The following is a 22,575-nucleotide window of genomic DNA, read 5'->3' as shown; positions in this document are numbered from 1 at the left end:
ATCCTGACTGTTAGTTTTTTGCACAAACCCCTGTAACTATGGGCGAGCACCCCGTTGCTAAGATGTTGGCTTGAAATTGAAAATGAAACCACTCAAAACGAAAGTAAAATCAGCCCGTACTCGAAATCCTGTAATCTTGATATACGAGTTTAAGTCTATACTGGCTGAAGTGAAGGCAGGACCCGGCCCGGTGCTCCGGAAACTTCTGGAGTTTTCAGGAGCAGCTAAAAAAGGACTATTTTTCTCTCCGGAAAGTATTAAATAAGTGATTTTTAACACGTTCTAAAAAAGTTTTATTTGGATATCTTTGTTGAATGAAAGCGCTAATTAGTTTTTTAGTGATGACTACATCATTAAAGTTTTCTTTTCGAAAAAAATCACTTCACGTTTCTTATATATATCAACAATTTGTGACGTGATAGGGAGAGTACAATTTAGTGATTGATCGGTAACTTTGGTATGTATTTGTTTATAATGTTTGATTTTTTATTTCGACGAAGAGTCTACGTACAGCTATGTTGAGACAAAATGCATGTCGATATTAGACGATTCTACGGTATACTTTTTTCAATAATATCTTGTTCGGTTTGTGTCAGTTAATGACTTAACATTTGGTCTGCATGTAGTCGAAAGCATCCAGCAAGCAGGACCTTTTTTCAAACATCTGTTCCCCGAGGCATAGCCTTCCTGGAAAATTTGATCTGTTGGCCAAAGTTTCAAAAATCTTATTCCTAGAAATGAAGATCTGTTTCTCCTCAAAACCTAAATTTTTAATCTCAAAGTATCTTCCCTAGAAAATTTGGTCTGTTTTCACAATTTTCAGAATTAAAATTTTGATGTGTTCTCCCGCAAGCTTATAAGGAATAGTATGTTTCCTTCTCCTCCTAGAGATTTCCATCTGTTTCCCTTGCTTTTTGTGATTGATATCTGTTTTCCTCCAGAAAGTTCAATCTGTTTCCAATGCAATATCATCTTTTTGGAAACATATATCTATTTCCCAATTTATTATGTCATCTCCTAGAAATATTGATATGTTTCTCTCTGATGACGTCATCAGCTTAGTTTTAAGGAAAAGGTCTTTCCTGGAAAATCGGATCTGTTTTCCCTTTTTTCAAAAAAAGCTCTCTCCTGGAAAAGTCTGTGTAGTATAGGTATAGTCAGTTCAGGGGGAGTCGGTAGTAAAATCTAAGACATAATGACGTTTACTACAGTGGTGGTGTGACGAAAAATCAAAGAAAAAAATTTTACTAGCCAGGGTAGTTAAATACTAAAATGGGTGGTATCTATGTGTTAAATGTGGAAAAAATTTTACTACCTGGGTAGTTAAAACTGGTAAAATTAGCAAATTTTAGCTATTTTTGTAATTCTTTTAATTTTTTGGATGACTTTTCTGAAAAAATCGGAAAATTTTTATAATTTGAAAAGATTTTCTGTTGGAAAGTTGTTTACTGCAAATAAAAAATAATTATCAAAATTCTTTGTCAATATAAAAAAGACTTTAATTCTAAGGGCAAAACATTAATTTTTGCACTAAGTGAAAAATGTGTCACAGAAATAATCATTTTTTAGCTTTTTTTGTAAAATCAGTCCGAAAAGCAACCAAAAAATAGGTGGTCTCCATGACAAATTGTCCCAAAAACTTTTACTACCAGGGTAGTAAAATACCTCTTCCAAGAGTCTGGGTGGTGGTATGTAAAAATTCGTAAAAATCCTTTTACTACTCATACATGTCTGAGATTTTACTACTGACCCCCCCCCCCTGGTCAGGTTTGCAATTCCCGAGCCTGACCCTGCTGCATACACACATTTTTGGGCTGCTACCGTTTGCAAATACAATGGGTAGAAGATGAAAGATAATAACCCTGTGTAATTGCATTGGGCGAATTGATAAAATTGTATTTGCATATTGAATTGTATGCAAAAATTATGGTGGCCAAATTGCTGTGGTGAGATTGCATTGAAAATATGCAAAAACCTATGCAAAAAGAAAGTATTAATATAAAACTTACATGCATAATTGGCATTATATTAAAGTGTAATTTCGTAGAAGAAAGATAAATTTGCTTCTCTTGAAAACTAAAAATAATTAAATTTGCTCATCTCTTAGAACAAGCACTTCAAAAAACCATAACATTAGACATAAACTCAAGCTGAAAAATCACCAGTGAAGGTACAAAAATAATCCTTATTCGGCTGACGGTAAATTATTCTCCTGGGAAAAGAACCGCCAAATGATCAAATTAAATGTTAAATTATAAACAGAATATGTTATGTCTTTAAGAACAAATTTCTAAAAGGCTTTTGTTGTTCTGTAAATATTTCTTTTTGGATTAAGAAATTCCGTCTTTTTTATTATAATATTTCTTTATAAGATGCTTCGCTGTCTTTTTAATCTTTGTGTAAACTCGCATATGTTTTGCATATTTTCCAACTAAATCCAACCAGGGCTTCTTTGTTCCTGTATTTTTGCATACAATTCAAGATGGCAAATGGAGAGGCAAAAAGGTCTAACTGGCAGTTTTTTGGCAATTCCGCGAAACATGAATATTCTCAGGATTAAAAATTCACCCCTAAGTTCGGTCCTTTTAGGGCAAAATAGGCCATATATATTTTAGATAAAAAATTCTTATAAAACGGCAAAATTTAATTCCTTAAAACTCCCAAATTTTGAGCTGTGAAGCGCAAAAATTTCTTAATGTTACTACTTTCGATATTTCTTGATAATATGTTGTCAATTTAAGTCCAGACTCATGCAATTCTTGAAACCAAAATAAACGGCCTGTTGATAAAATGTTAAAGGTTGTTTGTTGGCGTTTTTATCAAATCCAGAAATATTGACCTTTCATTCAATGCCAAATGTTACTGCACTTTTCGCCATTTTTCTTTTTGATCGCTTCGTCTGTTTTGAAAACCAAAGCAAACAGTCTGATGTTTATGTCTTATCTTTGTTTGACCACACGCCTGAAATTTTCAAATGATGCAGCCTGCCTATATGGCCCTTGAATTTTTGCAGATGGCCAATTTTTCTGCCGCTATATACTACAGAGATAATTAAAAATTACTGGAATTTCGTAAACAAGTTTATAAAAAATATTATCGTTATTTTTGAAATATAAACGAGCGCGATGAAGGCAGTTTTCCTTTTAAAACGTCAATTGTCGTTTTTCTTACCTAAAATTGATTTATGCGTGACCTCTTAGTCACAGTAGCATCCCACTGAAATAGATTGTGGATTTTAGTTTAAACGAAAAGTTTACTAGAAATATCAATTTTAGAGAAGTTTATTCATATATCATGTCAAATGCTAGCTGCTAGGGGGGTTTGTTGATTCTGGTTTCCGAAGTTTAGGTGGGACTTAGTAATTTTTCGGATTATAGAGGGAGAAATAGGTTTAGGGGGGGACTTAATTTTTCTGCTGGGACTTCGAGTGTTTTAGCATTTTAAAAATCTTTCATTATTTACCGTGGGTATGCGGGCTGAACTAGTCTCAGTCTCAAGGCCTGGTGTCCTTGCCCTGCATAGCCTGAGGTTTCTTTGCTTCTGATTTTGTGACACCTTGTGCACCATTCTTTTTCAGATTTTGAATTTTTCTACCTAAAGGGCTGGGACTTAGGGTCATTGATTTTAGGTGGGAGTTTTAAGTAGTTGTGGGACCTCATTTTTTGGGGGGACCTGGAACCCCCTTCCACACTATGTGTTTTATTCTCTGTTTTTAGGGACCGCGAAAAACAGGGGTAATCGTGTGGAATCGACAAAAAATGTGATCTCAGGATATCTAGGCCTCCTAAAACCACAGGATGAGTTTTAAAAGTAATCTTATTAGATCTTATCATAAAATGAATTTCCAGGAAAAGTTTGGTGGCCATCACTTAAAATTCAGAATGGCAGATGACCTAGCAACAAAAAATGGGTTTTAGCCAGGTGAGCGCTTCTTCCAACACCTATGCTATTATACATTTTTGAAACCACAAGAGAACATCGCTATTTATTTACTTTGTCTCGCTTATCCAAAAGAAAAGTACAAAAAGTTATTTAATTCTTTCTTGGAAAAAGTCATTTTTAAGGATCTTAGGTATAAAGACAAAGATATTATGAAATTTCAACCTTTTTTTTCACAAGAAAAAGAAATATGTTACATTCATTCACGCTCTGCTGGCTTTTTAAGCTCAAAAGTTAGAGGTAAGCAGGATTTTTGAGAAATCACAAAGTTTTGTTTACAAAATTAAAACATCCACGATGGCGTGTAGAAATAGAAAGTTAATAGAAATAAAATTATTAATAAAAGTGTTTTTTTTGGCATTTTGAATTTGTCAATGTTACACCATCCGCCGAACTCTGGCAAAGTTCAATTTAAGCTAGATGAAGATCTATTTGACAATATCGACTTTTGTTACAAAATTAGTTAAGATAAGTATTTTAACCTAACCACCAGTCATACAAAGCACCATTTAATGGCTAATTAAGTAACATTGGTATAAAATGTCACAAAAACCTCAAAAACTTGCCTTTTTTATGAACATGTCCTATAGATAGACAAAAGAAAGAACTTGTGGCGTTATTTGATTTTTCAGTTTTGGTTAATTTTATGGTTAAAAATTGTAAGTTAAGTTGTTATTCATAAAAGTACAGTGGTGAAGCTTAGAGTGTCCGTCTATAAACATTGGCATGACCTTTCCTATTGAAAAACACAAGCTCCATAAAATAAATACAAAAGCCACTACTTTAGGAGTTTCAAAAGAAACATATAACACGGTATATAACTACGGTATAACTTTAATGTCATGAGTTTTGATTTTGGTTATGATGAAGATTTTTTAGAAAGAAATGCTGTTGTTTCAAAATGGGAAAAGCTTTAGAGATGAAAGAAAGATTTGGAGTTGTTTGAAATTATGTTGAAAGATAATACACTAAAGGGTTGGGGACACGAGAAGTTCTTTTCGCGTTGGTGCAATGCAACATGCTCCATTCCACCAATCTGAATGGGACAAAATCAGCGTTTCTTTTGGGTATTCCCCTCACTTTTTGTCCCATGAAACAAAAAAAAAGAAACCATGGGACATGCACTTTTTTCTTGTGTTGGTGGGATGGAGCATGTTGCATTGCACAAACGCGAAAGAAACTTCTTGTGTCCCAAAGCCTTATGTCCGAGATTTTATCTTGAAGCTGATAGGCTTATTTTTGATGTGAAGATGCTTTACTTTACGTATGGAATTGTATGCCTCTTTTTTTATCAGAACAATTTGGAAAGAACACTAGGGCTCAACAATACTGAACATTTTAAGAACGGAGCTAGAATGGCTGGATTCTGCTGAGTTTAATTATAAAAAATGATAAGAACTTATAAAATAAGTTAAGAAAAGACTGAAGTGACATGAAAAACTCGATATAACATGTTGCTATGTTTGTTTTATGAAATAAGATCACTCGCTTTAGTGTTTATTAATGGGGAAACCCTACGTTATCGAGTCTTCAGATGTAAATATAAAATGTTTGTCGAGACGCATTTTAATACCTTTATTCTCTACCGTACCTTTAAGTTTTTAAATTTTTAAAGACAGCTTTACCTCTAATATTTTTTCTAGAAATGTTTTCTGAGTATTGCTCTGATGTATGAAATTTGTGTTGCATATTGTGGCTATTCGATAGGCTATTTTGGTAGGAAAGGGGCGAGTGGAATCAAAGAAATGCAGTTTTAAAGACTCATCAAATACTGACGTCGGGGCTTCACTCCTTGCCTTACTCTTTTTTAAAGCTCGAAAACAATGTTTGAGAAAATGTAGGATTTATATTTTAGTTACAACGCTACCATGAAACAGCACAAAAGCATAAAAATAGGATCTTTTTCACTAATTCTTTTTCTCTTTCTTTCTTTCTCAGAAAAAAATAATTAGATAGATAAATTCGGATATCAAAGAAAATCACATTCACAAATGCTGTCAAGATGAGTTCATTATTCTCAGCTTTTTCAAATTACCTTACACCACCTGTCCAAGTGGTCTTACTATGTTTAACAGTCATCGCAATCCGTGCCTTTATGGTGCGCCGACGTCGCGAAGATGAAGTCGAGGAAGAGACCCGCCAGACGTTACCAGACATGGAAAAAAGAGATTTCACTTTGGAAGAATTAAAACCATACAATGGTGTTGATGATCCAAGAATTCTTATTGCCGTCAATGGAAAAGTATTTGATGTCAGCAGAGGACACAATAATTATGGACCAGGTAGCTACATCTTCCAAAAAAGTGCTAACACTGCGAAGGCAATTTTCCTATATTGTAATTGTTTCCAAAATGCAACGCTCTGTAATTCGATTTTTTAATAGGAATTGGACTTTCATCGAATAAGGGAGTGTATCGAATAGTAGAGCGTGGTTTATGACAGTTTCTTGTCGGTGGTAACTTTTCATATTATCGAATGATCCTTCAAGAACATCAATCTAGGTGTAGAAGGGCTGTCAGGGATGCTAAAGATTCTTATTTTTCCCGCTTAGCAAATAACCTTAATGACCCAAACTTAGGTTCAAAGAAATACTGGTCTATTTTAAATCAATTTCTTCATAGGAGGAAGTCGCCAAGGATTCCACTTGTTCGAGATTCCAGCAATAATCTTATTGCTGACGTCGCTACAAAAACAAATATATTTAATCAGTTCTTTGCTAATCAGTGCTCTCTCATAGACACTGATAGTGTTTTACCGCAACAAAAATATGTAACTAATCTTAGAATAAACAATATCGCTCTTGATGAAGCCAAAATCTTAGCCCTCATTCGCGCACTTACGACTAACAAAGCGCATGGTTGGGATGACATCTCCATACAGATGATTAAAATCTGTGATGAATCCTTGGTTAAACCTCTTATGAAGATCTATCAATATTCTTTAGATTTTTGCATTTTTCCATCAAACTGGAAAAGAGCAAATGTTGTTCCTGTGTACAAAAACAAAGGGGACAAGAGCGTGGTAAAAAATTATAGACCAGTGTCTCTTCTGCCTATTTTTGGAAAAATCTTTGAAAAATGCATCTTTGACTCCGTCTACACCTATTTCGAAAACAACAATCTTTTCACAAATTCCCAGTCTGGTTTCCGCAAGGGTGACTCTTGTGTGTCTCAGCTGTTATCCATAACACATAACATCCTGAATGGTTTTGATGTGCAATGCAGGGCGAAGGATAAAACCACCACTCGAGGCACCTTTCTGTAGAACCGAGCGTTATCGTGCCTCTTTCTTTCCTTTTTGCATAAATGAATGGAATAACCTCGGAGATCATATACGAAATCTTCCCACTATTAAGTCTTTCAAGCAAGCAATTCTCCGATTTCTCAGACCCAGTGCTAACTCAATTTTCAGAGCTAGTGACAACGATGGTGTTGTTCTCCTTAACCGATTAAGGGTTGGTTTCAGTCATCTTCGTGAGCATAAGTTCAGGCATAATTTTGCAGACACAGTTGACCCCTTCTGCAACTGTCGACAAAATTCAGTAGAAACAACACAGCATTTTTTGATGCATTGCTCTGATTACTCTAATGACAGACTTGTGATGTTTGACAGCCTTCTTCAACTTGACATAACCTTGTTTCCATTTAATCCCAAAACATTGTGTAGAATACTTCTTTATGGCGACCCCAATTTTAGCATTGTCCAAAATCACGATATATTGAGTATAACAATAAAATTTATCCGTGATACAAGCCGTTTTGGGGGACTGTTATTTTAGTCTTTTACTCTAACTGCTCTCCAAGCTCTTTTTGTTTTTGTTTTTTATTTTTTGTTAGTATTTATCCTCTGTAGTAAGTTTTTTTTTTTTCCATGCATTTATCAATTGATTTATTAATTTATTGTTAGCTTAGTTTGGGTTCCTTCCTCCTGGCGGTATGATCTGGTGGTCCTTTTGCGGGAGGTTAGGAACCCTTCGTTTTGTACTATTTGTTCGTGTTTCATATACTATAGAAAAAAAAAAAAAAAAAAAAAAAAATATCATCGAATAATGAAGAACGTCGAATTAAGAATGTCTACTGTTTGTTATAAGAAGAAGTGTAGTGATGTATTTGTTAAAAATGTACTTTCGATTGAAATGGGCAAAAGTGTTTGACCTTGATTTGACAATTCTGTCGAATATTGGACCGGGATAATGGCACTAGGATATCCACAAGCATTAACAGAATTGCTGTCCAATAACTCTCTCCCCGCCAAGATCCACTTGTTTCACTCGTCTTTAGTAAATAACATATCATCCTGTTTTTTTATTCTTCAGATGGGCCCTATCACGTATTCGCTGGTCGAGACGCAAGTCGTGGTCTTGGTACATTCTCTATTGATGCATCCACGTTCAAAGATGGTTACGACGATCTGTCAGACCTCAACTCAATGCAGGTGAATGTTTTGAATATTTGCGAAGGTTAGGGAGTGCTAGAGTCGGAAAGCCCAGATGAGATAGGGTTTTTGTAATAATTGGTCATTGGAAGTAATAAAAATGACGCATTCTTTAAGTAACAAAATTGAATTATTGCTGGTTAACGACCAACCAAATCAAAAAAGAGCTTGTAAAAACTCCATCTCGTCCCGGACAGCCTAGGTGGGCGCAACCCCGGGCCCATGAACTATTATTTTTCAGCTATCTCTATCCATCTCTAGCCAGTGTCACTTAACGTGTCAATGAATGTTGCCCTTTCCTCTTTTTGATCTCGCTTCGTGTTGGGTTCCACAAGACAAACTTTAAAGCCTCTTCTTGATTATCTATATTCGAGGCCGAATTTTAGAAAAGAATATCTCAAAGAGACCAGAGAAAACTAACCCTTAGAATCTTCACTCCCCCGGAATAAAGGGAAATATGGTTCATACTATGACCTAAAATATACCGCGGTGTCGTTTTAATAAGGACAGTAAAGCAATTTACAGCTTTTGACTGGAGTGGTTTTAGGTATGTTTACGAGAAATAACATTTTGAAATTGGTACGTGGTTTACGTAATAATTTTCTCTTAAAGCAATATAGTTTCTTAAAACAGACACCATCTTTCGTTGAAGATAAATTGGCACATGTTTGAAGTTTTAAACGACCATTTGTCTAGTCACGTCTAAATTTTTTCATTTTTCCTTCTTCTTTTTTTGGATTTTAATGTGATATCTTATTGGATATTGTAATATTTTGTTGTAATCAGATAAGCTTTTCTTAAGAGGAGAGGATCACTCTATCTTCTTCCCATGCTATATAAATGTTCATTCTTAAAAATGACGTGTCGTATTTTCAGACTCCTCAATCAGCTTGTATATTATGACATTAAATTGCTTAATCCATTTTGAAATGATCAAGAAAAAAATCTTCACTGGTATTATCTTTAAGCAATATTTCGAAATAGAGAATCTTCTTCTTATGGTCTTTAGTTGTTGTGAAATTAAAAACTTTTAAACTGATTTTTTTGGACCCGTCAATTTCCACATTTTGTCTTCGACGATGTGCAATGATTACTTCTCTTTCAATTTTGAAAAATAATTTTTCAGGATGGTGTGTTTTTACCGAATAAACGCCCTTCTTCTTTTAAACATCTCCCTCAAAAAAACGCCCTTCCGCCCTTCGTCAAAGAACGCTCTCAAATAAACGCATCCCCTATTTGAAACAGGTTGCGGTAAGGCAGTATGATATTCAAATTGATTTTGACCGGTTTCTGCAGCTCTAATAAATTTGAATCTAAAAATAATGAGAAGATAAAATAAGGTTCCAATTCACACTATTAAACTGGCCTTGGTTGTAAATAATTTAATAAACGCCCCCTCGAATAAACGCCCCTCCCTCCTCCTTTCTAGCATTTCTGATTATTTGTTTTATGAGATAGTCTTTGAGGTAATACTTATCCATTTAAAAAACATTGCGTTAGTATATCGACTAAGGGTTTCGAAAATAAATTGATGTCCTCTTACTTAATGGCGCTTTCACTATCGGGAAAAGTATTTTGACGAAATCTCTCTCTATAGCTTGAAACTGTTCTACTGTTCATTCCCAATATTTCTGTAATTCGAATGAAAACAATGGAAACCTTATACCTTATCGGGGAAAACTTCGTCGGGGAAAATTTTCGTCGGTGAAAATTTTCGTCGGGGAAAAATTCGTCACTTGCTGGTAGTTGGTAAATGCATTAAGGCCGGGGAAAATTTTCGTCAGTTGTCCAAAATTTCGTCACTTTTCCCCGACGAAGTTTTCCCCGATAAGGTAATAAACTCCTCCCGATATTCAAACCCTGCTCTCATTCGAGAAAATCGCGGTCCCTTGAAAATTAAATTAGAGAAATACGAATATGAATTAAATATGAGAGTTCGATCCTTTTTTTAACTTTCAGATGGACTCAGTTCTCGAATGGGAGATGCAATTCCAAGAGAAATACGTTCACATCGGGCGCCTTTTGAAACCAGGTGAGAAACATTGCAATTATAAAGCAGAAGAATCGGAGGACGAAAGCAGAGGTGGTACACCAAACAAAAAAGAAGACTGAACGAACATGCGAATATAAGGAATATGCGAAAATCGAAAATGAAAATGAATCAACTTTACGGAACGTTACAATTTATGATTTCCAATTCCAACATTCAGTAAGAGATTTTTTTATAGAACTTTATAGAGAACTGGTCTCTTGTTTATAAGGTCAGAGAGATTTTTATCCTTATTTAAAAGGAACATTGATTCCAGCGATGGCTTGATTGAAGATGGTCAATCGGTTCTAATAGTTCAACTACAAACTTCGGGTTCAAATTACCCAAATGTTCAACGATATTTTTTAATGAATTATTATCAAAATGAATGACAATGATTTTATTGAAAGTCTGACAAAATTGTGTGTTGGTAATAATGGTGAAGGAGATAATGGTTGATTGGTTTCCTAGCTGGAACATAACGTTGTTTCAGCGTTCATTTTACGTTCACAATATGCTTATAACGTTAGATGAACGTTGAAACAACGTCGTGTACCAGCTTGGCTCTGTGTTCTTTTTCACAAATTTAGTTCCTTTTCTCAAAAGCTTTGAATCTCACAAACGTATTCTTAGCTTGATTTATTCTTTTCACGAGAACAGCAAGGTTAAGTATCGATAGATGTTTTGCAAGAACCTGTTTCCTCTAGCTTTCCTTCACACAACGGCACTTTTCCACGGGCTAATGGTGGAAAATAAGGTAGGCTTAAAGTCCCATAGCGTGGACGAAGGCTAGAGGAGACATGCTCGTCGTCGCAATATTCATCGATATTTAAGCTCTCTTTTAATAGCTTAATTTGTGAAAGGGATGAGAATTAACTGGCAGAAAGGTTGCTTTGGGCTTGATATGGGAAGGATTATAATATGATAAAACTAGAAAATGCGAAAAAAAAATTTATCAATCTTTTTATATAAAGAAAGTAACAACGTTCCGGAGAAACTTTTCTTGATTTTCATTTGAATTTCTCCGAGCCTGATGAAAAATCTTCACTTTATTTTTTAGTTAATCGATTACATTTATTTTAGGTTGTAAGATTTCTTAGTTATTTAAAAAATTAATAAAAATTACATGTTTCAAACAAAAAAAACTGAATATTTCTATTTCAAATTGTTTTCTAAAACCTTTTTTTATCCCACCAAACTATTCCATTAAAGGCAGAGTGGTTGAAACTAAGACATGGACGATTAAAAAAATTGATCTTATTTACCCCAACAAAAAAATTGCAATTTTTATTTCAAATCTCAAAAAATTAATGTTTCAGAAGTAATTTATCACACAATCAAGCAAAAATGAAAATTTCGCGTTTACTAAAATATTGAAAATTTTGATCAAAAGCAATGTGTTTGAAAAAAGTACCCTGAATTCTTTTTATAATACACGTTTTTTTATAAGAACATCCAAAAATTTTGAAGCCTTCGGATGTTCTTAACTTGTTGAGTTTTAAGCCTAAAAATGTTCTTAGCATGTTCTTATGAGTCCACGAAGCCTTAAAATGCTCTTAACATGTTCTTAAAATTTTGGCCTTATGTTCTTATATAGTTTGTTCTTATAAAAATAACGTTTAATAGTATTACAGGCCTCTGAAAATCATAGTTTTCGCCATTATCTGGCCTCTATATTTCGGTTCAATTTTGAGGTTGGCGAAGGTAGGTTATTCAGGGCTGTAAGGTCTACAAATTAGTTACTACCAATAATTTTTACTCTAGAAGTTTTCTCAATATTTCTCTTTTGCAAAAGAAACGTCAAAAAGTGAAGAAAATATTTGTTTTAACCCTTTAAGTGCCAATGTCGTATATATCAGACATGGGCTATGTAGAAGGGCGAAGTCCTCCTGTAATGCCCAGTTTGAGTTAGAAATCCTCATACTTGGTCTAACTGGTGGGAATTGGATTGGGTTTCATAAAAAAAAATCAAAAATGAGTCTTTCAAGCGAGATTTTAAGCCAAAAAGTAAAAAAAATGCAAAAATTTGACAAAAATTCACTTTTTTAAGATTTTGACCATTTTTTGACCATTTTTAGTCAACTTTTTAGTCAAATTTGGCCCTGCTTTACTCGGTTCTGTCTTCCAGCGAATTAGTTTGAAGTTTTATAATTAGGCACCTTTCTATCATTCAGGCAGATCCGCGCAGCTTCTAACTCCTTCTAGATCCAGAGATATAAGCCTTTAAAGTTTGAACTAGTGATTTTCTTTAAAAAACTTAGAAAAAAATGACCGTGGCACTTAAAGGGTTAATGTAACAAAACGCGGAAAATAATATTGGGAAAATATTATAGTTTGAAGCTGAAGTAAATGATGGAAAATAATATCGCATTAAAAAGATCTATTATGAAAATATCAGCGGAAAGAGCAATTTCAAAGTGAATATCTGAAAATCCCTGAAGAAAACCCATGGAAAATATTTCATCTTCTTGAAACTTTCATTCTCCGACACTACGATAATCTTTTTTTAACAAAATACAAGTTATATTTAGTAGGAAAAATTCTTGATCCCTCTCTCTTTCTATTTTTCTTTTCTTAATTCTTCCTCGATCTTAGGCCTACTACAAGAATAGCTCAAAATGAAATCTTGCGGTTAAAAGATCTCCCGTAGGAATTGGATTTTCTTCAGATTAACATTAAGTATATCTAACCAAAACCACCATTGTAGTGTTTTTTAGATATCGTTTTGTAGATCTGATTAAACTGTAGACACATAGAACTTCTGAGAAACATTGAAATGGAAGATGATTTTCATTAACAAGTTGACCTTGTAGAAAAAAGGGACTTTTGACACTGTTTTTCAGGTTTGCATATTTCTTCCCTTCTGTTCTTATTTTAAACCACACAGTTCCAATGTTTTCATTTTGCGACTTATCGGGGGCGATGGTTGCGATAAAGTCTTTTCACTTTTCCCTACGCTTTCTTAGCTAAGTCGCTCACTCTTTTCCCACGCTATCTTAAATCTTTATCAAAAATTTACTAGATGAAATTGAGTGGTTAGTTAAAAAGTATAATTTGCTTCTCTTGCACCAAAAAGTCACTGTTGAATTATGTAATATTTTTCGCCCCCAAATTCACGCCTCTGGCCTTAAAATATTTACATTTCTGTAGATAAGCTCCACTTCCTGAAGGGACGAATATTATAAAACGTCAAAGGTATGAATTTAGGATGAAATTAGTGTTTTATAGCAATAATATGTTGAGGGCAAGATATGTGTCTTGGTTGTGGTTAAATAGCTATAAATGAATGTTCAAACTCATGATGGTTGGTCTAGAAAACCTAAGTATCAAACGCATGAATAAGTATTCTTATTGTGAAAAAATGATTTTTTTATCGTACAAATATATTAGAATATTTTAGAAAGAATTTTTTTTTTTTTTTATTATTCTTTTTTCACGTTGACCCACGACTTTTCGCCAGACATTGCAACTCCTCTGAGAGAATCTTTAATTCTTTGAAACCATTTGCTTTCTAGTTTCAGTATAATAATCATAAAACGATTCTAAATGTAACGTTTTAAGGCGGTACACCTTCGGTAATTTTTAAGAGATTAAGGCAATATTACCCTCATTACGTAATCTATCGTTAGAGTGTACTTTGACGAGCTTTTTATGAATGTTGATTTTGTCAAATCAATTGAAAATTATCTTCTCATGATAAGGCCATCTTTCAAGCATGGTTTTTAGGGTAAGTCTGTAAATTAAACTTTCAAATTTCAGGAAGTCGAGGAGATTTCAGCTAAGGTGTGTGTAAAACGACTGACATAATAAAAAGCTTCATGGGAATTGTACTAACCATGGCGTTCTAAATTTTATGATAACTTAGAATGCCATGGTACCAATCTTTTCAATAGTTTTTTTTTATCTGATGAAAAAATTGTTGGATTTTTTATTCTACTCTTTCATATCTTACAAACAAACTATTTGACTATTTTTTAAACTAATTTTTCAATGAGGATACTCTTTTCCAACCTTTAAGATCCTCTCATAAACCTTATATTTTGACCACTTGCTGTTCTCAAGCTTATCATAGACTTCAATCCGTTATATTTTGTTCCTATGGCTACAAAAACAAGGAATTAATTTTCCAGACCACATGTAAAGCTATATAAAATCAAAGAAAGCTACACTCCTTGAAGGGAGATTTATTTTTCCTAGAACCACAGACTGAAAAATTTTTTGGGGTCGTGTCGAAAAATCTATTCCTTTTTAGAATGGAAGACTTTTATATTTGAAGCAGTTTAGATTTTATTATGGTTTTTTTATATCGAGTGAAATCTCTCTTCATAATCTTTGATATTTTAAAAAATTAATCAATTAAAATTGAACCTTGTTGAAGAGTGCTAAAAACGTCTGCAGAAAAATATATTTTTTCTTCAAAAATTCAAATATACTATCTATAGTATACTTTAGCAATTTGAAATATTTTGCATTGCGAAGGTGTTTCGGATCCATTTAATTTCGGTTTTGAAATTAAGTTTCTCGGTACGAAATTTTACTATTTAGTTTAATCTTCATCTTTATAAAGAAACTAATTTCAAATATTATTTTTTTGAGATTCAAAAAAGGAGGACTCAAACTGTGGATGTTCAAGATGATTTATAGTTAAATCAGTAAAGAACTTTTTAGGAGGGTTATTAAATTCGTTGAGAAATCTATTCATTAACGCAATTATAAGTGTTTTTTTTTAAGTATGTTAAGTCATTTATGGTGTTCCTGTAGTCCGCTAGTCTTTCCTCTTTCGAATTATCATTGTTTTAAGTTTTTTGATAATTTTGGTGCCAAATTGTCAGCATGATTTAAGGGATTTTTTTTTTTGCTAAATGAAAAGTAAAGAATGACAGGGCGGTCACTTTAACAATCAAAAAATGAAGAACTAGTGAAAAAGGTTGCTTTTTTATTGAAAATTATTCTGAAATTTTCTTTATAACTAACAATAAAAAAAATAAAAAAGGGAGGAAGGATTGAAATATATTGATGGGCAAAAAATAACAAAAGAAAAATTTTGAAAAAAAAATGAAAAAAATATTTGCTTTCTCGCTTTTTTATGTTTATATTGAAGGTGCTCATCTTTTCTGTTATCTACCCCTCTTTTGCAACGTTTAGAATTAATTCGATCATTATATTTTTCCATGATTTTCTTAATTTTCCACTTTTTTCACTATATTTTTTCGACTTTTTTTGTTTAGTCTAATATCATTTTTTCATTCCTTTTCTGTGTCTTAAAAAGGTCCTTATTTGGTAAAGTGGTCGTCCGACGCCAGGGTTGTAACCTAATTAGTAACACACAGGCTTGTAGGGATTGCATTCTACTAACGAGGCTTTACTGGATACTTTGAAGCACCATTGATAGATTTTGAATTGCAATCACTCGGCTTTTATATTTTCAAAGAAAAGAAAAATCGTAAATAAAATATTGTTGTTAAACCTTGACAACAAAACACCTGCTTAACAAAAAAAATTTGATTGTCTTTAAAACTATAACGATTTTCCTCTATATATGTTTTCATTTTTCTTTCTTTTCTTCTCACATCACCAACTCAACTTCTTCCTTGAAAACTTCTTCTTTTTCTTTCTTTCAATTTTCTCTATATTTTTATTTCCTTATAGTTAAGGACTTTTTTTATTCTTCTATTTTTTTCTCTTGATCTATTATTATGATTTTGTTTGACGGAACTCATAGTCTTATAGTCATCAACCAGCTTTTTTATATATTTCTATACTTCATTTTTTTTTGAGATTAAATGCTGTCGAAAGCTGGTTTCGCTTCTATATATCCATTGGCAATTCAATGACTTTTCACAAAAATTTGTTCTCTATATTTTTCCTTGATTTCAGATACGGCAAAGATAAGATACTAGTGATAGAAAAACATATCGTTTACATTCTGATAAAAAGTGATGCTTAACTGCTATGACACGTACTGAGAACGGTAGCGCCGCGGAACAGTGGGAAGATCAACTCGCATCCAAAATGATGGAATCTAATATGATTCATTCGAAAGACAATGATTTCCAAGGCTCAAAAGCTGAGATCACACAACAAAACTCTGTAAATGTTTTCGAGCAAACCTGCAAATATTTACGACGCGCAGATCCTGTTACGATTGATTTACGACTTTTTATTTGCAGTATCGAGAGTATAAACACGTTACGGCAAGAGTTAGTTTGTGAATTTTTACTATCTGCTAACTGGTTAGAGAAATTGGATGTCTGTAAAGTGGACGATAAAGGAAATGTGTCTTGGGAATCGATGTGGGATCCACGAATTTATTTTCCGAACGCCGTCGAGATGAAGAGCTCCATCAACAAACGTATCATATGTACCGATAACGTCAAAGGAACCGTAATGATACAATGGTCGTACCGCGTCAAAGGACGTTTTAAATGCCCGTTCGATATTACGACGTTCCCGTTTGACGATCAAGTCTTACGTATTCACGTATCGTCGTATTGGAGTAACCGCGTAATACGTTTCCGTCAAGAACTTTCTATAGGAAATAACATATCAAGTGCGCTAGCAAATTTTGCCGACGGTGGTCAATGGGAGTTGCAAACGTACATTCTAAGTGACGTCGTCGAGCCGAGTGACGGCGGCGCCTTTAGTAAAGAAATCAAAGAGCCGCTCTTCCAATTCCACGTGCATGCCAGGCGTAAATATAATTATTACCTCTGGAACATTGCAGCCATGGTGAATATGATAAGTTTTTTAGCGTTCACTTCCTTCGCTATCGAACGTAATGATACGGGGAAACGGTTAAGCGTGAGCTTAACATTACTTCTAACCGTTGTTGCGTTTAAGAATTTTGTTTCGTCTATTTTACCAAAAGTATCATATTTGACTCTAATGGATAAATACGTTTTATTTAATGTGGCGTTTATATTTTTGGTTTCCGTGCAAAACGCTGTTGTTGGAAAAGTCAGTGAGCCGTCTGAGAAAGAGTACTATGATGAAGTGTTTCTTTTTCTCTCCACATGCATTTATATTTTATTCCAAGGTGGATTTGTTCTTGTGTCTGTAAGAGCAGTCAAAAAATCAAGATGCCGTTTCCGAGAACGTTTCATTGGTGAATTCTCAATAATAAAGACTCTATGGAGAGCATCTGAGATTCTTAATTTTCCTGTCCGGAATACTAATAATGGATTGACAAGTACGGACATCGAGTCTCAGATAGACGAAGAAGTTCTCGGACAATCTGTTTCACATTCCGGACAGCTACCTCGGAAGAAATTTGAAATGACTGCAGATAGCGCTATACGGAAATGTTATTCATTTTTTGATGCGCTACCTTTTCAAAACCATAACAATAATTATTCGGAGCCTTATCTGGCATCACCTACGCTTTGTCTACGAAAGGATTTTGGTACTGATTCTGAAAGTGACGACTCTGATGAGACTTTTCAGGTTCGTAGTGTCAGAGGTGCGTTTATCTCGTAAAGTATTTTATTTTCGCAAATTAATATTTTTTTTAAATAACGTATGTCTGTTCCTAAGAGAACCCTGTTTTATTATACGAAAATTTTGAAGATTTCAATTTTACAGGGCCTGTGGGGCTATGTTAAAGTGACAAAATAAGTACAGTGTGTCCAGAAAATAGTAGAACAGAATTTATGTCATGTAAAATTCTTTAAACCATTCATGATCAATACGCAAGGTAATTCAATAAGTTTGTTGAGAAAATAAAGCCGAGTTCAGTCGACTCTCTTGAATGTTCGTTAAATTACAGAAAGATTTGGATAGCGGAGTATTTTGATAAGACTTTCCAGTTGAGAGGACAAAATATTTGCTGTAAATTATTGAATTCTTTGAATTCGGTTCTGTTTTTCTTTGGTACACACTGAATTTTCGATTCTGAAAGCAACAGGAACTATCACGAAAACCCTCAAAATCATTTCACAAGCTTTGTGGTTATTTTAAAGGAGAGGTGTGATTAGTCTTTTGAAAGTTCCAGATACCAGCAATACGAAAGTGTGAAAAAAGAAAAAGTTAAAACTTTTGGCCCCCGTTTTCTCCCCTTTCTTTGAAACATTTTGGTATATCTTTAATCTGTCTACTTCTTCCCACTATGAAGTGACAAACTACTATTTACTAAATTTCGCAATCCTTTAAACCTTAAAATCAAGATAAATTTGAAACTCCAGTCCGTGAGGGATTTCTATAAGACTCTATGTTTTCGAAGATTTAAAAAGAGATTATTTTCAATTTCCACGTGAAAATTATTGAGCAAAAATAAAAGAAAGACAAAGTCATAGCAAATCATTTTTTGAATGTAAATATTTCCATTGTTTTTGTATAAAAAATATTCTAATATTTCAAAATATTTTTAGGATTGCACGGAAAAACAAAATTGTAAATAAAATTATTAAACTTATAATATCTAGAAAGATTGACTACCAAAAAGCTTTGATGGTAATAAAAAAGACAATAATAGACAACAAAATGAGCACCATTTTGATAATATGTACACATTTTTTTTATAAGAACAAACTATATAAGAACATAAGGCTTCGCTGGCCAAAATGTTAAGAACAAGTTAAGAACATTTTTAGGCTTAAAACTCAAAAAGTTTAGAACATTCGAAGGCTTAAAAAAATTTGGATGTTCTTATAAAAAATCGTGTAACCAGCCATCTATTTTTATTTCAGACTAGGACTAGGTCTAGAAAGTTTGGAATTTAGAGGCCCAGTAAATTTCGTCCATTATTATCTATCCCTACTCCGCTGGACGATTCCCCATCCTACAAATTTATCTCCCTCAACTGATTTCAAAATGTATTCATGGATATATTTATACATGCTTTTGTTCAAACATTACAGATAGAATGGTAGGTAGAAGATTGGCTGAGAATGTTCAAAATAGGACTCATAAACGACTTTTCTTTTCTAGAATATAATTAGACAGGAGAACCGTCCTGTATTTTTATAATCTGATGTATACAGGACGGGTATGACCTGCGAGGCACAAATCTGCCTCAAAAAATTTACAGTGGGAAATTCAAATTTAGCACTGTCCTCACTTACTAAAACAAAACCCAAATTTCGGAAGTTGTGCTTTCTCTAAGAAAGTGTGACCAGTAAAAGAATACTAAAATTTGATTGGCTATGTTTTCAACCGTTATTAGGATCTGGGAAATTCAAACTCTCAGCCCATACCATGCTATATATTTCGCCAACAGTATACAGTATAGAATAAGAAATCATAGCATGGATCTCCAGGCTAAAATATAATGGAGTTTTGGCATTTTTGTCTCTATTTTAAACTCCATGTTGACGCTTTCTAATCAGGATTTCTAGGAAATTAGATTTTTATCGAATGAGGGAGTGTATCGAATAGTAGAGTGTTATTTATGAGAGTATCTTATTTACTGTGGCTTTCAATATAATCGAATAATAGTACGTCGAATTAGAGAGTTTCAACCAAACATTCCTTGCGTGGTTTGTCATCATTAGTATAGTTTAAGTGTCAATCTTTTAACATTTTTACTTTTTATTTTCTAATATTTATTGATCCCAGACATTCTTGAAATGCGAGAGTTTTCTCTATAAAGAATGACTCAAAAAACGTCGGCTGTGATTTTTTTGCCGAAAAAGTGACAAAAATTGACTATGAAAACACGGAACTGCTAAAATCAAAGGTGTTTTTATGACTTTCGACTTGTTCGTGTATTCGTCATAGGCTGCTGAGTATTCGTCATCGTTAGCTTCCCAGTGTGGTCCTTTCATGAAACATGCTTACTACACGTTTTTTATAAAAGAAATTATATAAGGACTTTAAGAAAGAGTTGATCATTTTAAGAACAGAACAATTTAAGGTTTCACGGACTGTAAACGGTCAACTTTTAAAGGAAATCGCACTTAATGATCACAAAATGGTGAATATAAGAACATTTTTGACTTAAGAATCAAAAGAGTTAAAAACATCCGAAGACTAAAAAAACTTGGATGTTCTTATATAGAAATATGACCGTGTTGTAAACTAGATTGCCATTATATTGCTTCTTGCAGAGTATTTTCTAACATATTCTCTAACATACAATAAGGAAAATAAAATACGTGAAACCTAAAACATCTAGATACTAGAATTAATTCCGAATTAGACTAACAGAGGCTCCAGATTCGACTGCATATACAAGTAGGTAGGGAAACCCCTTTCAGGAAAATATTAAGTTGCCCGCCCCCTTATTTATTATCTCAAAATAGAATATTATATTTTAAAATTTATGAGGAAAACAAGTTTTTTTAATTTTGGGCTCCCCAGATTTTAAATTTGGAACCTAATTTATTTTGTCAATCGGAATTTTTAATTAAGTTTTTTCCGTTTCTTGAACTAGTTTTTGAAATAACCCTCTTGAGATATGACCTCCCCTCGCAATATGGTTCAACAATTAAAAGGATAAATTATTTTTTAAAGGGAAAAAATTATGAAATTTGTGGTGTTTAAGTCAAAATTTCACACCCCAGTGCCTCAAACTTAGTAGGGCCCCATCCCCATCCCCCGAAAAAATGACAAAACACCGTCCGAGAAAAATACTCTGGAAGGTGCAATTTCACCCTTTGCAACTGAAATGGGAAATATTACTCTCATAAAACGTTTGAGCTAAAAACAATACAGTTTCTTTTTGCTGGCTTAAATATAGATGATTATGATAATGATTGCATTTACCAAATTCGAAACGTTGCCACCTTTGCGGAAAGAATATAAAATGAAAAAAAGAGATAAACTTAGATTGAAAATAATATGTCCAACTAGAAATATGTATGTACAGTCTTTTCCAACTTTTGATTTCGTATTTTGATTTCTAATTCTAGTTTTAAGCTAAAGTTTTGACCTAAATCTAACTTTTAGGAGATGATGATTTGCTTTATATGGAATACACCTTTTCGACCGTAGCCGCCAATTGCCGCGCGGGCAATTTTTGTCCGTTTTACCACCCTAAAACCATCCCAGTCTTTTTTCGCACCTAAAGAACAAAAAGATTGTAAAAAAAGATTGGATCGAGTTTAGGGTGGTAAATTAAATATTAAAGTGGTACGTGCCTGACCGCGCGACTACAGTTGAAAAGGTGTATAGAATTTTCATGGTCATCAAAATTGTTAAAATATGAGAATCTGGTCCTGGGTTCAAGGTTGAGGAGAAGTTATCCAGAAACAACGAGGGATGTATTGACAACTTTTTAATAAGAGAGCCTTCCTCCTCCTATTCCCCGGTGATTCAAATTAGAGAGTGGCCAGAGCGTTTATCTGGCACCCCACTTAGATGGTGAAATTTTCATCCGACAAGCTAAAGCTCTGAAGGTCGGAAAAATTTTCAATTGGAAATTAGCCCGCTCCTTTAGAGCTTTAGCTTTATCCACCATATCGAAATATTAGATAATCAGAGCGTCTGAGAGATCGTAAGTTTTACCCTTGAAAATATTCAACTCACTGAAACCCTCCCCCCTCCCCTTTCATTTAAGCTACTTTCTGACCAGTTGCTTTAATTTACTTATTTTTGTACAAGGGTCCAAACAAAATCTTCAAAGTGAATGAAAATGGTAGATCCTCTGTCATTGCCACACCCTTTCCCTTTGCTTAATCTTACTCATCAATATTTTTTTCACTAATACGTCATCAAAGAATTTTTTAAAGAAAAACTTTCAGATTTTCAAAAGAAAAGTTTCGATTTACATTAAAAGATAAAGTTATGTGGAGGCGAGAGAAGGAAGGTCGTCAGTTTTCTTTTTTTGACTTCTTTTCCCAAAAACTTTCGACAGATTTCGTAATAGGGACCATTTTCCGACGTCATTAAATTTTGACTTATGAAATCTCATAAGACATTTAACATGTTGTCAAAAAAATCTTGAAAACTAATCTATTAATAAATCCCTTACTTACTATCCTTACAAACCAATCTCATGATTAATTTGGTCTATTTTAGTCACCAGATGACTATCAACACACCCCCGTGTCACAGACCCACTGGCACCCTAGCCCCACTGGTAAATTGGGCAAATATTTCGTCCCCGGTGGGCAAATAACCTGGAATTTCAGCCCCACTGGTAAATTGACTTTAATTTAATTTAATGCTTAGAAATTGCACTCCAAAACCATCCCCACCGGATTTTTTAACCTTGGAACAGTAGAATTTCTATCCCC

General features: G+C 33.7%; 2 protein-coding genes across 2 annotated transcripts; both read left to right on the top strand.

Annotated features, from left to right (window-relative positions):
• Positions 1-5,871: 5,871 nt before the first annotated feature.
• On the top strand, positions 5,872-11,535 carry LOC136800960 (membrane-associated progesterone receptor component 2-like). The gene is made up of 3 exons (XM_067057572.1): positions 5,872-6,221; positions 8,255-8,373; positions 10,333-11,535. The coding sequence occupies exons 1-3, from the start codon at positions 5,942-5,944 to the stop codon at positions 10,483-10,485; spliced, it is 552 nt and encodes a 183-aa protein (XP_066913673.1). The 5' UTR covers positions 5,872-5,941; the 3' UTR covers positions 10,486-11,535.
• A 4,641-nt stretch (positions 11,536-16,176) lies between these two features.
• Positions 16,177-18,858, top strand: LOC136800959 (glutamate-gated chloride channel alpha-like). The gene has a single exon (XM_067057571.1). It carries the CDS (start codon positions 16,355-16,357, stop codon positions 17,876-17,878), a length of 1,524 nt encoding a protein of 507 aa, XP_066913672.1. The 5' UTR covers positions 16,177-16,354; the 3' UTR covers positions 17,879-18,858.
• The last annotated feature ends 3,717 nt before the right edge of the window (positions 18,859-22,575 follow it).

The sequence above is a fragment of the Clytia hemisphaerica genome, unplaced genomic scaffold (genome assembly GCF_902728285.1).
Source record: "Clytia hemisphaerica strain Z4C2 unplaced genomic scaffold, Clytia hemisphaerica genome assembly, whole genome shotgun sequence".
NCBI lineage: Eukaryota > Metazoa > Cnidaria > Hydrozoa > Leptothecata > Clytiidae > Clytia > Clytia hemisphaerica.
Note: the sequence above shows the minus strand (reverse complement) of the source record. Positions and strands in the feature narration are given on the sequence as shown.